General features: G+C 39.4%; 1 protein-coding gene across 1 annotated transcript in view; it reads left to right on the top strand.

Annotated features, from left to right (window-relative positions):
• The window catches only part of gpr137c (G protein-coupled receptor 137c), a 47879-nt gene that overhangs the window by 22423 nt on the left and 9664 nt on the right, over window positions 1-15792 (top strand). The window contains exons 2-5 of the mRNA XM_028821477.2: window positions 862-911; window positions 1686-1914; window positions 10030-10179; window positions 13878-14003. Coding sequence (XP_028677310.1) covers window positions 862-911; window positions 1686-1914; window positions 10030-10179; window positions 13878-14003 — 555 coding nt within the window. The remainder of the gene's footprint in view (window positions 1-861; window positions 912-1685; window positions 1915-10029; window positions 10180-13877; window positions 14004-15792) is intronic.

Here is a 15792-nt window from a genome sequence, read left to right as displayed (position 1 = left end):
GTTAATAAAGAATTAACAGTTAACATGTGTGATCTATATTTTAATTATATAAATACACTTTAATATAGGACATAAGGCTTCTATGCATCTGGTTATGCAGGAGTTTGTGTAAAGTTGTGTGTTTTTTTTATTTTTATTTTTTTTTAAAGGGGGGAAATAAATTGAAATCTGAATCGGCCAATCAAGTAACATGAAATCGGTGCTCGGTATCAGCCTTAAAGACCCTGATCAGAGCATCCCTACAAGATACTGCGTTAAAAGAAACAAAACTGTGGAAAAGATTAAGGGAATATTCTGAATTCTTGTATAATGAGAATATTCAATGTGCATTCATTGTGCAAACTGAATTGAGAAGTGTTATTAAAACAGTACAATTTGTGGTGTTGTATGCTTGAAATATTGTCAGAAAATAGGCTTGTCACAAAAAAAAAATTGCATAGCTAAAGTTCTGTACAGAAGATTGAAGCCAGAGCTGAACGCTGTATCCTATCATATGGATGGTCATCTTTCTTCAGTCTTTAGCAGAGAAGATCAAACCCGAGTGTTATGCAATTCTTAAAGCTGAATCATAAAACTTGCACTCCAATACGTCAGTAAGAAATCAAAAAGTGGTGCTATCCAAACAGTAACCCCGGAGGGTTTTCACACATTTGTTCCATGAAAAATGCATTGCAATGCATAGTGATGCAACGTTTAGACACTTATTTTTCTAATCACCTAAGTTGACTTTCATGCATTTTAGTATGAATTTGCTTTCCAAGAGGACAAAGAGTCTATCACAGTTCTCATATTTTATTTACCTTGTCTAGAAAATGTCTGCTGTTCAAGCTATACTCACGCGTGCACTTTGTTCTCTTTCAGGTGATGTTTAAAGCCAAAGCTAAGTATTCACCAGAGCTCAATAAATACAGGTGAGTGGGAATTGTACTGAATTATTCAATATAAGCCATCTATAAAGCTGTATTTTTTTAGAGCTGGTAGATACTGATCATTCCCCAGTTTATTTAACTGTGCTAAATTTTGTTAAAATGGAATATATAAAAAGTACAGCAATACAGGACACATGGCTGCATTGGTTTGTAAATTCCAGTATTGCTCAAATGAGATGCAGTTGCTCCCTGAAATCCGGGCGTGCGTATCCACTTGTGTTTTGTTAAAGCCAGAAACTGTTTTAATAAAATATCTTTGAATCCTAGAGAGACAGTTCTCAGACTGAAGATCAAATGCCACACATTTATAGAACAGAAGTATTTTTTTTTAAAGTGGATGCTGTGATATAAGGTTGTAGTTAGAAGACTGACTAAAATGAAGTGTGGACAAAGTTGTGTGTTCCATTGTCTACTTAACATTCTCTGCTAACAGCGGGGTAAATCACCAACTTAATCTATAAAAACTTTGCATATGCCTGTTTGATCATGAAATTATATTACTTACTCACTATTTGGGAGTCTGCCATATAAGTGTGCCATACTGTATGATCACATGCTTGTAGACAAGAAATTGCTTTAGTCACATACTGTTTGTCTATTTGCAGATTACTGGCATGGAGGTACATAAAAGAAAAATTAACAAGGGCATCTCCACATGTAGTTGACTGGGTAAAAAGTCCCCTAGTTAGGTGATGTATTTAGATGTTAACAACAGTTGCAGGAGTAATTAATGCATTTCTCTGTTTTTCTTTTTAGAATTCCACTTCGACTTGCCTTCTTCTTTACGAGCCTCTTGTTTTTGGTGGTGAATTTCACATGTGCCATATTGGTGCAGGGTAGCCTGTCTGAAGGTGACCTGAAGCGTACAGTTCTAGTACGTGTGCTCATCAACGATACTCTGTTTGTGCTTTGCGCCATATCACTAGCTGTCTGCATTTTTAAGATTGCCAAGATGTCTTCTGCCAATGTGTACCTGGAATCCAAGGTAAAATTTTCATCAAATATGAAATGCACTATTTAAAATGGTCATATACATTTTTATTTTGGTTGTACTAATTCCTATTTTCAGGCATTAAAGACAGATTTGCACATACAGTATAGCAAAATTAAAGAAGAAGAATCAAATCAAGACATGATTGTCATTAATTGGATTTTGCTACTTATTTTTATGGTGAAGCTGAGATATGATTAGCAGCCTAAAGAAAATGGGCAGATAAGGAAACTAAACATTGTAACATATTTTAAATACAGATTATGATCATTTGGACATGCATTTTTTGTTTATAATTAAGAGCTGGTAGGTTTGGCCTTCTCCTTGCAGTTTGATTGAAGTCCGTGTCTTACAACCGTTCCGTAGCTCACAGGCCTGCTCTGGTGGTCATGCCTGGCAGCACTAGTGCAATAGGATATATATTTTGCCAGGTGTAGCCTCTCGCTCTCATTGTTATTTCACTTGCCTTGAGGGTGCAGGATTATCAGATCATTGGCTAATCAAATCACCAATAAAGAAATGTTTATTTTCCAAAGTTTAGATGTTTGTTTCCTGCTCACAGCTGGCTTTTAAGTCCTTCTTCAAAGCATTGTCCTCTAAAATGTTAGCAAGAGAAAGAAAAGCAAAGGTAAACTTTGTTTATGGCGTTATTAAAATATACAACAAAAGCACAGATGTTAACAGTATGTTCATAAAGATTGCTTTCCTATTATTACCTTTAAGTACTGTCATTGAGTGTTACAGCACTTCATGGACTTTGTGTTACAACTGACTCAAAAATTGAAAAGCTTATTAGCTACATGTGTGGCAAGCAGTGCAGCACTCCGCCTCACCAAAACAAACCCCAACACAACAGGTATAATTCTGTCATCTTTGGCCCAAAAGCTAAAGCTAGCCAGCCTTCTGTCTTTAATTCTTAAGATAGAATTTAATTATACCTTAATCACCATGAGATTTAAAACATTTGACCCATTCATGTCTATCTCAAATTTAATTTTATCTTCACTAAGATATTCTAAATTTGAAGCTACAAGTCTACAGATTCTTAATTTCCTCGCTCAAGTGGCCCCCACTGCCTGGGGCAGATGTAGTCAAACTCCTTATAAATCTACGCCTGCTTTTATATTCTAAATTTTTCAATATTGGAGGTGTGTATAAATTAGCATGGAAGCATTGTGGGCCAAGGTCATCATTGCTGCCAACCAGTTCTTGTACATTAGTTTGATCCCTGGGTCATAGTGTCTTCTGTCTTGAGTCTGGTGGGGTTTTTTTTTCCCATGCTCCTCCAGGGTTGCCTGTTTATTTATGCAGTTCAAAGACATACTGCTAGGTTGATTGGTAATGTTAAACTGACATGACATGAAGCTAATTAGATTCAAATTTCTTGTCATTGTACATGCTTCTAATCAGAAAGTGCAAATTTAGACTAATGTGCAATAGACAAATACAAGAATATTTATCTATATGATATTTGAATTTACAGGTAGTAGTGTGTGAAAGAGTATATAGATGTGAATACTGATCAGTAAGTATAGACACATGGTATTAATAAATGTAGTGTAAACGCTAGGGGTCGCTGTCGCCCCATTAACCCCTACAGACAGATGCTCTGGACACTGAGTAAAAGTCCCAAGAAGTATTTTAATTCTTTGACTTCTTAGTAACAGTGCCTAAGCACCACAGCCACAATAGCGCAGGTAAATAAATGGTAAATTAAGCACAAATATAATGTAATTCTCCTTCACACCTCCCAGCAAGCATTGTCTACCTCCTCCCGACTCTGGCTTGCTTGCTGGGTCTCCAGCAGTCCTTTAAATAGTCCTTGACCCGGAAGTGCTTCTGTCCTTCCGACCACGTGATTGACTAGCACTTCCGGGTTTAATGAAGAACTGGCTTTTTTTCTTCAGCCTGGGAGTACTTCTGGGCTATAAATAAGGCACGAGTCCTCCTGTCCCTTTACAGCTCCCTCTGGCTGCACTTATCAGGGCTGAGCAACCAAACTCCAAGTCCCAGGATGCCCTGCCGGAATCCAGGGCACCCGCTACATTCCGGGGAAGCTGCCATCTAGCGTTTGGGGGGAGGCAGTGTCCAAAAGTATCTGCCTTCCCTCATCCTTCCATCCTTTGGGCGTCCCAGCCGGGTTGAGCTGCCGGCCGTCCCTCACAACAGATATATGAAATATTTTTACATGCAAAACAGATACATGTAAACAGGGGAAAATACTCATACATAGAGTACAGCCAGCAGATATTGATATTTCAATTGGTCGGCTATTGAGTGGTAAGGATTGAGAGTTTAGAATGTTGATCTTACGATAGAAACTGTTCCTGAGCCTGCTACTGTGGGATGGATGGCTCCCGTTGCGCCTTACTGATGGGAGGAGGGTAGACAGCCCCTGGTTGGGGTGTGAGGCATCCTTGATGATGGTGTGAGCCCGTCGCAGACACTGTGTATGCTGCAGATCAGCAACAGTCCACATCTGGATGCCAATGATGTGCTGGGCAGTTTTCACCACCCGTTGCAGGGCCTTCCTGTCAGCTAGAGAGCAGTTGCCATACCACACCGTAATGCATTTTGTCAAGATGCTCTCAACAGTGCCGCGGTAAAAGAGAATCTGAGGAGACCGGCAGGCTTTCTTTAGCCTCCTCACAAAGTAAAGTTATTGTTGCGCTTTTTTAACTAGGCTGGAAGTGTTTGTTGTCCAAGAAAGTTCCTCAGAGATGTAGACACCCAAGGAATTTGAAGCTGGAAACGCACTCCAACTCAACCCCATTTATGTGGAAGGGGAGGATGTCTTCTGCCTTTAGTTTTCTGGTAATCCACAATGAGCTCTTTAGTTTTATTGGTCTTGAGGGCGAGGTTATTGTCAGTACCTCCTCTCTGTAGGCTGACTTGTCATTGTCACTAATCAGTCTTATTACTATGGTGTCACCTGCAAACTTTATGATGGAGTTGGAGCCATATAAAGGGACTCAGTCATGGGAGAAGACGGAGTAGAGGAGTGGACTGAGTACACAGCCATGTGGAACGCCAGTATTCAGGTTGGAGGATGTCTGATTGTTTATCCTGACAGACTGGGGTTGTTGGTTAGAAAGTCCAGTGTCCAGTTACAAAGAGAGATGCTAATGCTGAGGTTGCTATGTTTATTTACCAGATTGGAGGGGATGATGGTGTTAAATGTGGAGCTAAAATCAACAAATAACATCCTGATGTAGGAGTTGTTATCCAGGTGTGTCAGGGTAGAGTGAAGAGCTGAGGATATGGCATCATCTGTTGACCTATTGGGACAATATGCAAACTGGTAGATATCTTGATGTGGGAGGTAGACTGGATTTCAGGTGGGCCAGAACCAGTCTCTTCCCACTTCCTCAAAGAACTTGGTGAATATGGGGGTGAGTGCAACAGAACAATAGTCATTCAGGCTCCTTGGAGAGGATAGTTTAGGCGACTGGACAATCGTGGACAAAAGCATGCTGGAACGATGTCCCGGGCCAAAGACAGATTGAAGATCTCACTGAAGACCTCAGACAGTTGCCCAGCACAGGCCTTCAGCACATGCCCAGGTATGCCATCGGCACCAGCAGCCCTGCATACATTCACTTTGCTTAGTGCAGATTACACAACAGAGGTGATAAGTCTGAGGGGCCTGGTGGTCTTGTGGAGGGGCAGTTTTATTTGCAAGTGATTTATTGTCTCAATGGCTTGCAAGTTAGTCGAGTGAAGATCTGACATCGCACTTGGAGTTGGTTTCAGGTTTACACTCATTGCCACCTTAATTTATAGACTCCAGGTTCTCGTGAATTTGTATTGCAGAAAGCAAATTAAGAAAATATGGGAATGAACAATTATTTCGAGCAGTTAAGTCACGGTGGTCCAAGTAAAAAAAAAAATGCACCACAAATCAAAAAGGGCAGCAGATGTCTTGTTTTAACCTTAAAACTGACTACTGTGTAACTCCCTTAGGCCTATAAAATAGGCATAGACAAACCTAGCTTTAATTAGTTGGTTTGTTTTTGAAGTTTCCTGTAAAAAGATTGTGGTCAAGGGCTTCTGTGTTACGTAACAATCTTGCTCAGCCATATATATGCCAGCAGAATTCACATGGGTTTTTTCTGACTATTCATTTAGTCCTGGCTCAGGAAAATGTCAGCTGCCCTGGTGCAATATCATCCCTGTAACCAGCTTGACTAAACTGTTTTCTAAAATGATGTTTTCATTTTCTCTTTACAGATTATTGAGTGCAGTGAGACGTGAAGCAATTGACATTGTTTGTCTATTGGCTAACTGGGTAGATTACAATACAGTGGAACCTCGGGTTACGACTGTAATTCATTCCAAAACTTTGGTCGCAACCCGAAGCAATTTCCTCCCATAGGATTGTATGTAAATACAATTAATCTGTTCCGGACCATACAAGCTGAATGTAAATATATTTTTTTAAAAGTTTTAAGCACAAAAATAGTTAATTATACCATAGAATGCACAGTGTAATAGTAAACTAAATGTAAAAACATTGAATAACACTGAGAAAACCTTGAACAGAGAAAACTAACACTACAAGAGTTCACGCTAATAGCCTTACGACCCGCTCGCTTTAACTCTTTTAGGGCGGATGTCGACTTTTGTCGACAGGAGGGGTTGAAGGCTAATGTCGACAAAAGTCGACATCCAGGGATAGGGGGCGACAATCAGCTGTTAATGGCGACAAATCTCACTGTCACGTCACAGGCATTCCCTCTGTGCTTGGAGGAATGCTAGACTCCGTTGACTCGGCAACTAAACCTTGTGTGTGCGTGAGTTGAACAAAGGCAAGATGGCACCGACATGTGAAAAGGCAGCGAAGCAAGTGCAGAAAAGAAAACACTCGGCAGACAATGTTTTGCGCATTATCGCGGAGTCGGACTCTTGATTTTTCAGAATCGGATTTTATTGGCAGTGATCAGGAGATCGAGCAAGAGAGTGAGAAGCAGGCATCAGCTGATCAGACACCAGCCGATGCCGCTCCAGCGGATCTGCTGCCAGTTGAGTGCCTTCGCGCAGCCGATGCATCTACGGCAAGGTTCGCATGGAATAAATACACAGACATTGATCCGTTCAGAGCCGATCTGGCTACCAGAGTTTACAAGACAGCATGGCTTGCTGTTGGACACGACAGATCACCAGCTGCTGTACTTCAGGCTGCTCTCTCCTGATGCTGCTTTTCAGCTACTGTCAGACGAGACAAACAGGTAGGCAGAGATTTTTTTTGAATCGCGGGCTGCGTTTCCATCGCATTCTCGTTTTTCAAAGTGGAAACCCACAACGAAAGACGAGATGAAGCGCGCTGTGGCATTACAAATAGAGATGGGACAGAACTAGTGATATAACTTCAGGGAGCATTGGTCCAAACGTGTTTTGTCTCCTGGTGGCTTAGGTACGTGCTGCTGCAAAGTTTTATTCACTTCTGTAATAAACAGAAGCAAATCCCATGGGGTGAGCCAGGCTATAATGCCATACATAAAGTTCATAAAGTTTCAGAAGATGAAAAGAGGTGACAATACGGTTTTCATGCAGGCAGAAAACTTGGTGGCAGTGGCATGGCACGATGGCAAATGGGTGACTTGTCTCTCTACAGTACACACTAACAATTTATGTGAGAAAGTGCAGCAACAGACAATTGAAAAATAGGCACCAAAGCAACACACATTGTAAGGAGTGCAATGTGGCAATGACTGAAATTGGCTGCTTTGAGCGAGATCAGACTTTGCTGTGTAAAATGTATGTGATATGTATGTGAAATCATAGAGTATGCAGGCTCATACAACATGCAAGACAGTAACATTTGTCAAAAGTAAATATTTTTTGTTGATTTGATATGTTAAACAATTGCTTTGTGTTCTTTTTTAAAAAATGTTAGTTTTTGGAAAAATATTCAGCCCTGGGAGAAAAGAAACAAAACAAAAATTAGCCCTAAAAGAGTTAAACACTTTTTTTTTTTAATGAGTTTTAAGCACAGGGGAAAAAAAGGAACATTTAAACAAATCCGAACTTTATTTAAAAACCAACCATAAACAACCAAGAAAGTAACATTGCAGGAGTTCACACTGATAGCCTTATGAACCGATCACTGTAAACACTTTTTTTTTTTAAATGAGTTTTAAGCACAGGGAAAAAAATGAACATTTGAAAAATCCGTAATTTATACAAAATTACAGTTTTTCGGAAAAGTCCCTCTGTGCGATGCACGTCTGATCGAGAACAATGTACTGTACAGGTACAGGCAGAGACTGAACATATGCGTAAATCATCGGCGAGTACGAACCAGAAGGGAAGCTGGCTTGTTCATCACCCGAATGTGTGGTCGTGAACAGATGCAAAAGTTTGGCAAACTTTTTGGTCATAACCCGACTTGTACGTGTTCAGAGACATTCGTGATCCAAGATTCCACTGTATGCAGGTTGTCCGGGCAGCTCAGGTCCCTTGTTCAGTCAAGGTGTAATACAGAAACTGGGGTTACCATTTATGACCACTAGGGGGCATTATAGAACCCCAAACCACAGACACAAGTCCTGGTTTCAAATATGTTTTATTATACAAAATACCTTACAAAGGGCTTGTTTTTAACAACGGCAAAACACAATTCTCATTCTTATTCTCTCTTTCTTCGCTTCCACTCTATCCAGGCAATCCTTGTCCTCTTCCACCAGACTCCAGCTCTCCTGGATGAGGACAAGTGATCTCTTGCAGCTTCTACCTGGGAGTACTTTTGGTGCTAGGGCATAGCCTGATGGAAGTATTTCAGGTCAGATGGAAGTCCCATAAATTAGGGATTGAGAATCCCATTACCTCCCCCTGTCGGCCCCCAAAGAACCCTACAGGGCTGCCTCATGGGACTACAGGTCCCAGCATGCCCTGCAGGCGTCCGTGTGAGAATCCCAACCCTGGGAAGCTGCCACCTAGTGTTCTGTGGAAGAAAATATTCATCTGTGCTCCCTCCCCCGGTCCTTTCATTGCACTGGCCTACTGGCCAAGTAAGAATCTTTATTCAGTCCTGGCCAGGATGTCCGTCCAAGTGTGCCGTCCATAACTCTGTGCTTATACATACAGACCAGGAAAGAGAGACAATTCTAAAACCTGTATGCGAGGCATCTTTAGTGTAAGATTATTAAGAGACCTCTCCAAAGTAAGATTCGTTTAGCAAGAAAGGACAACAATGTATGATTAAGATCTTCTGATGAGATGGCTCTCAAACAGTCTTTTGTGGTTTTTGACAAGCTTTCCTTACAATGTGGATCTGTAATCAGATCTACTGGATCAGTCAGGTAGATATAAATAGTCCTCATATTTTGGTCATAAAACGCTGGTCTCCATTCAAACCATACTGCAATGTGTTTACATTTTAACATCAGTTTAACTTCTCATTCCTTACTCTCTTGTTGTGTGTTGAAGTTGCTCTTCAGTACCGTGACTTTAAAGCCATTACTGAGTGTAGATAGAGGGACAAACATTGAAGTTTAATCAATTTAAAATTAAATCTACGACACAAAATAAAGTGTCCAGAAAGTGATGGGGACTGAATACTTTCTGAATCCAATGCATTTTAAGCCCCTTCCACAGGGTGTCTGAGTTTAGCTAGATTGTGTTATGATGTCTGTATGTTTAGTTAGATTTTTGATAGCTTGTGCTTCAAATTTTTCTGTTTTACGCCTGTGCTCTGTGCCCAGCACTCTTGTGCTCTCTTTGTTTCTGTGTTTAATTCTACATGTAGACATGGCTGCCTTAACGGAGTAAGTGATCAGCCATTGTTGCAAAAACTATGAGGCCTGACTTCTTCTAATTTTTCTGACATTCACCCCACTCTTTACGTACGTTTTCCCTTTGTTCACAACTGTTAACAGCCAGGTTTGAAATTGAGGCTAGTAATAATGTTTGTGCCAAAACATGCCGGTGAGGCATAGCTATATAGTGGGAAAAGGGAATTTGGAGTACTTTTTGGAAAATGGTGTTTTGCCTTTTGAATTGTTAGGACGTTTTTTTCCTTCTAGAATACAAGATATGAGTTGTCATTCACTGACTGACGTGTTACTGATTTACTTTTTTTTTTAATAAAACATTTGTTTATGTTTGCAGGGAACCTCTGTGTGTCAAGCTACCACAATTGGTGCAGCAGTAATCTTTCTTTACACTTCCCGAGCCTGCTATAACCTTGTGGTGGTAGCGTTGTCTCCAGAAGAGCAACCAACTTCATTCAACTATAGCTGGTACAATGTGTCTGATCAGGTAGGGTTGTTATCATTATTACACATTTATGACAAGACTCTAAACCCTTTTCACATTTATGTTCCAACATACAGTATGTTATCTTCATTTTTTTTTTCCAAGCTCTGCTACTAACCATAAGTAGGTGTTCAGTTTCAAAATGTGATCTGTAAATGAAAGAAAACATTAAGATTTACTGTTAACTTGTTCATGTCAACACATTCTCAATGGGCCATTGCCAGAAATTGTGTATCCTATAGTGGAACAGTTAAGCCTTTGGTGTGTGCGGGTTACATGATCTTCTCTGTATACACTGGTGTAATTGTTAACATCACCAGACCAGGTCAGCTCATGTTCCAAAAGGAGTTGACTTCTGTAGATTAGCGAGCACAGGCCATTTTTTCTTCCCCCTTTGCTGTAATTTAAAATCTCTCTGCATGGCCACAGATTTGCATGGCATATACGTGATTTCTACACCATCACCCAGCTAAGATGAAAAGTCTAATGTCTAAAGTGGTTTGGAATTCTGCTTTTAGCAAACATAGAACTTACTACTGAAGACATTTTGTACAAATGGAGGCTCATGGTATACATTCATGTCCATGTTCTGAAGTACTGTCAGGTATGGAAAGAAACGTTTGGAGGCAAGCTTGCTATACTTGCTGATCGTGGCAACTTGTTGCATGTTGATTTAGCACATACAAGTAACAATATCCCTTTACTCTGTACACATTAATGTAGTGAGCTTATAAACACTTGATCAGGACAGCTCATCAGAACAGATAACCTGGAAGGAGCTTAAAAGAACCTAGAAATGACCTCCTTACAATTCCTGACAGATACAGCTGGTTTATCATTGATCATCTAGCTTCACGAACATCCTGTGGTGAAATGACAGTCCTGTAATTGATGAGCGGGGAACACCTTACCTTAAGCATCTTGTCCAGAGGTAAGGAGTACAAGGAGAGCTAACAGTGGGATGTCTGGAAGGTAATCCATGTGCTTTAAAGCACCCTGAACCAAAGGGCTAAGGAGAGGACTTTGTGCATTTCAAGTCATGAAGATCATGTGCTTCTGGGTTAATTGGTAGCAGCTGGTCTCCATTAAAGACTGACATGAGACCCCGCGATCACTTTGATCCTGTTCCTGCAAAACTAAAGAGATGAGACATCCTGTCTAGAAGAAAAAGTTAATTATTCAAGAACAAAAATATTTTATTACAGCTAGTGCTATAGCTTCTATCTGTTTAAATTAAAAGCTTTTTCTTTGCTTTATTATTCTTCACTAAGTCATTTCTCAACATTGTTCCTTATTTTATCACCCTTGCCAGAGAGAATATAGCTTTCTTTTGAGTGTGCACATTTTCAGCATATAACAAGGTAAAAACTTGCCGTCACTAATTGAAACTGCAGCAGCTCTAAAAGATGCCAGGTGATTAAACTAACAACAAGAGGGTCATTCTTTAAAAAAACCCTTAAGAATTCTGCATGAGCAGAGAAATCCCAGAACAGTACAAGAAGTTGGGAGTTTAAACATTTTTAGAACTGATAACTGCAGATTGCACGTGCCCACTGCACTCTGGGTACCGAAAGAACATTCAAGAAATCAATAGACTTTACCTATCACATGCTTTGAATTCATAACACAAAAAGACAGTTTTGCTCATTTTATGCTAGTTTAAGTAACCATAGGGCACTTTTACCAGATTTGGTAGCAAGCAGTGTGATAAATGAACAGAGAGAGACAGAGTAGGAGATAATGGTTTGGGTGATTTTTGAGCCCTCTGATCAAGAAGACTGCTTTTCATTACTAGCCACTATATACACATTACATCTTGCCTGAAGAAGAGGCCTGAGTTGCCTCGAAAGCTTCCATATTGTTACCTTTATAGTTCGCCAATAAAAGGTGGCATTTTTGCTTGACTTTTCACTACATTCATAATGGCTAACATGGTACAACACCCTAGTACTACATTATTAGCCACTGAATGCTTGCTGTATGTCATTTGTGATGTACTGTGCCGTTGATTTCAAATATTTAGAAAACTATTCAGAAATCAGCTTTTGTTTATGTAAACAGTGAAATAAAATGAAACGCTGAAATAATGTCAGGTTGGACTTTTTTTTTCTATTTTGTTCACCTTTAGTAAATATTTTGCAACTAAGAATATTTGAGAACAGTGGATTGATTTTGATGGGGGGGGGGGGGAGGGACTTTCAATGCATTGGTTGGATAATTTAAATAATCGTTTGTGGCTTGGTGTGATTTTGACATGGTTTCGGCCTTGATATTTCAGTAAGTGAACATGTAAAATTTTTACAAAGTATGCATATCACTTCCATAATCTTTTCTGCATAAAGAAACTTATTTTCAAGCTATAAAAATTGTTTAAATGCAAGTTTTATTTTCTTTAGAGAAAAAAAAAACATTTAATTATGGTGTCTTTTAGGCCTTTAATATTGCAATCCTTCTCAAAGCTACAGCATTTCTAGCACCCTAGCCTAGGTAAGCATGAAGGTGCAACTCAAGGTGGGGCTTTAGTCTCCGTGGGGTTTAGCTCAGTAATTGCAGTAATGCTTTGTTATTTAAGGTTAAGACAATGCTATACTTGATCAAATATTCTTTGGTACTTTCAACTTTATTGAAACAAGTATTTTCTCAATCTTGTTTAATTGTTAAGAAAAATATTTTCAGTTCTAGACATTGTCTTTGTCAGATGCAAAGCTGAAACACTTTTCTCCTCCTTGATGCTGTATGGCTTACTGAGCCACTGACCTAGATAGCAAATCCTGTGTGTATATCTGCAGCACACACAGCCTTCTGTATTTGGATCATTAATTATTAATCTAATCCTTGGTGCTGGCTACAGGATTGTAAACATTGTGGCTTTGCTTAAGATAATAAAGATTTAGCATAGCAATTCATAGAGTGAACCCGGTGCCCTGTGTTTCAAGGTTTGAAGTCTAAATACTTGAGTGTGTGTTTTAAGATGATTATATATTGTTAGTAAAGTAAGTTTCCTCTTCACTTTTTTTTTTAATGCTGTTGCAATTCTGTATGAATGCATTTCACTGCATACAAAATCAACATCTGATTTAGCAGCCTTGATTTTTGCTCATCTTGTTTGGCTAAATGCCAGTCACCCTTTTCTGCTTTGTAGGACTCTTTTGTCTCTTTGTGCCATCCTGATCATCTTTAACAAACCCTTCAGCCTTGAGTTCTGAAATATACATCCGTGCACCTCTTCTTCACCCTTTCATTCACTGCCTTTCCCTTCACATCCCTGAATCACCTTTCACTTTCTCTTTACCACATAAGTTTTCATTCAGCTCTTTTTTTTTTTCATTATCATCTTCTAGGTGTGTTCAAGGTGATTGAAGTTCACCAATACTGGAAAACCATAACTTTTGAAATCAAATTTGGCTTGAATGGCCATAATACTTCAGATTTACTTACTGTTTACTGTAGTCCAAAAGCTCAAGTTGAACCATAACTCAGTATGTCCCAGTGGTCAAGGAAAGAAATACTGAATGTAGAGTTTTATATAAACTTTTCTTGTCCACTCCACAGTATGAATGTTGACACCATTATCATTGTTATACTGTTCTACACGTATAACAATTTTCTTATTGCTTCACTGAAATGGCACCTATGTAGTTGACTCCACAGTCTGTTATGAATGGTTTGCCTTAACATAATCTCTGTATTTATCTATTCAGGCAGATGTGGAAAAAATCCAAGGAGAAGCATATGTTGTCTTTGGGATCATTCTGTTTTTCTGGGAGCTCCTACCAACAAGTCTCGTGGTTGTTTTTTTCAGGGTACAGAGGCCCAATCAGAATCTGGTGAGCTATTACTTTCTAATTATTGTGTTATTGTTTTCATGATACATGAAGCTATCTCCTTACAGAAAGTAAATGAAAAATAGAAATCTCTCTCAAAGCTTTCAAGGCAGGATTGTAACGTCCAACCATGATGCTGCAGCTGACTAACAGCTATGTGAAGTCACGTGCATTACATCTTATACACCTTTATTTAAATTCCAGTAGATTGCATTATTGGCTGCAGGTAAAACCCACTTCTTAGTCAGATTTTTGTCCGTTATTGAAAGGTGCTTAAGGGTGCCAGTTCACGCTCTGCAAGCTGACAATGGGTTATGATACTGAAGGGCATGTTTTGCTTTTCTTGAATTTCAGATTTACTGCATTGCCAGGCACCATAGTTGCTAGGAATTTCTCTTGTTGTTGCATTCAAACCCATACCAAAGTAAATACAATATATGATATATGACACATTATAACCAGTAGTACTGAATATTAATACTGTTCCATGCAATATTTGACACCCCTAGCCAAAGTACATATTTTGAAGTAAAAAATGTAAATATATTTTTGACAGCAGATAAAATAAAGGCTTTTTTTAAAAATATGTGCAGTTCTGCTTTAACTAAAAAATAAGTGTTAAAGGATATATGTAGCATTTGCAAAAGTTTGGACACTCTCTCAGTTGTAAGTTCTCAGAAGTTGCTCAGTTGTTACTCTGGTCTGGTTTAGCTCATTAGGGGTTAGTCAAGTCACGAACTTAGGAATTGTCAGTGGATGACGATCCCAGAGCCTAACGCATTCTGACTCTAACGTTAAACATTGTATAACACGCAGCAACCATGGCCTCTTCTAAGCAACTGACTGAGGATCAGAAAATTAAACAAATTGGTGCCTACAAAGCAGCGGGAGGGAGACTATAAATGAGATATCAAAGTGCTTCCAGCTAGCAGTTTCCACAATCCGAAATGTTATTGTGAAATGGCACTTAATGGGGACTGCTGAGGTCAAGATCAGATCTGGAAAACTGAGACAGAACAGCTTGTATACTGTGCAGGAAGCAAAACAAAACCCCCACATGACCCTAAGGAACTGCAGACAGATTGACGTGAGAAAGGGATGGAAGTGCACTTCTCTACCGAGCAACATTACTTACACAGACATGGCCTTCATGAAACCACCATCAGAAGGAAACCTTACGAAACATCTGCACAAGACGAGGCATTTTTGAACCAAATGCTGTGGTCAGATGAAGTTAATGTTGAACTCTTTGGCCACAGCTACAAAAGGTGGAGCAGCATTTGAAGAAAGGAGCACCCTGCCAACTTTTAAGCCTGGTGGTGAATCTGTTTTGCTTTGTGGTTGTGTGGAACAGGAAACACAGTGCAAGGACAAGGAACAATGGATTCTGCTAAATATCAACAAATCCTCAAAGAGAATATTGGGACAGTCCATCAGCATACTGAGGCTGAAAACCAGATGGCTTCTACAAACAGGACAATGATCCAAAACACACTTCCAAATGTACTAGGAAGTATGTTAAGAAACGAAAGGTGAAGTTTTTATAATGGCCTTCACATCATTGTAAATCGGAGGTGTGCTGCGCATGCTGGACTGCCTAAGAATATCTCACAGCTGGATGCGATCTGCACCAAGAATTCAAAGACTCATAGCTTACTTATTACAAAAATATTTTCAAGCTATGCTATTTGCCTTAGGGGGCATTAATAAGTACTGACTTAGTAAGGTGCCCAACATTTTGCAAATGCCACATTTACTGCTATTATGTATTCATATATAATAATTTTTTTAG

The sequence above is a fragment of the Erpetoichthys calabaricus genome, chromosome 16, assembly GCF_900747795.2.
Source record: "Erpetoichthys calabaricus chromosome 16, fErpCal1.3, whole genome shotgun sequence".
NCBI lineage: Eukaryota > Metazoa > Chordata > Cladistia > Polypteriformes > Polypteridae > Erpetoichthys > Erpetoichthys calabaricus.
Note: the sequence above shows the minus strand (reverse complement) of the source record. Positions and strands in the feature narration are given on the sequence as shown.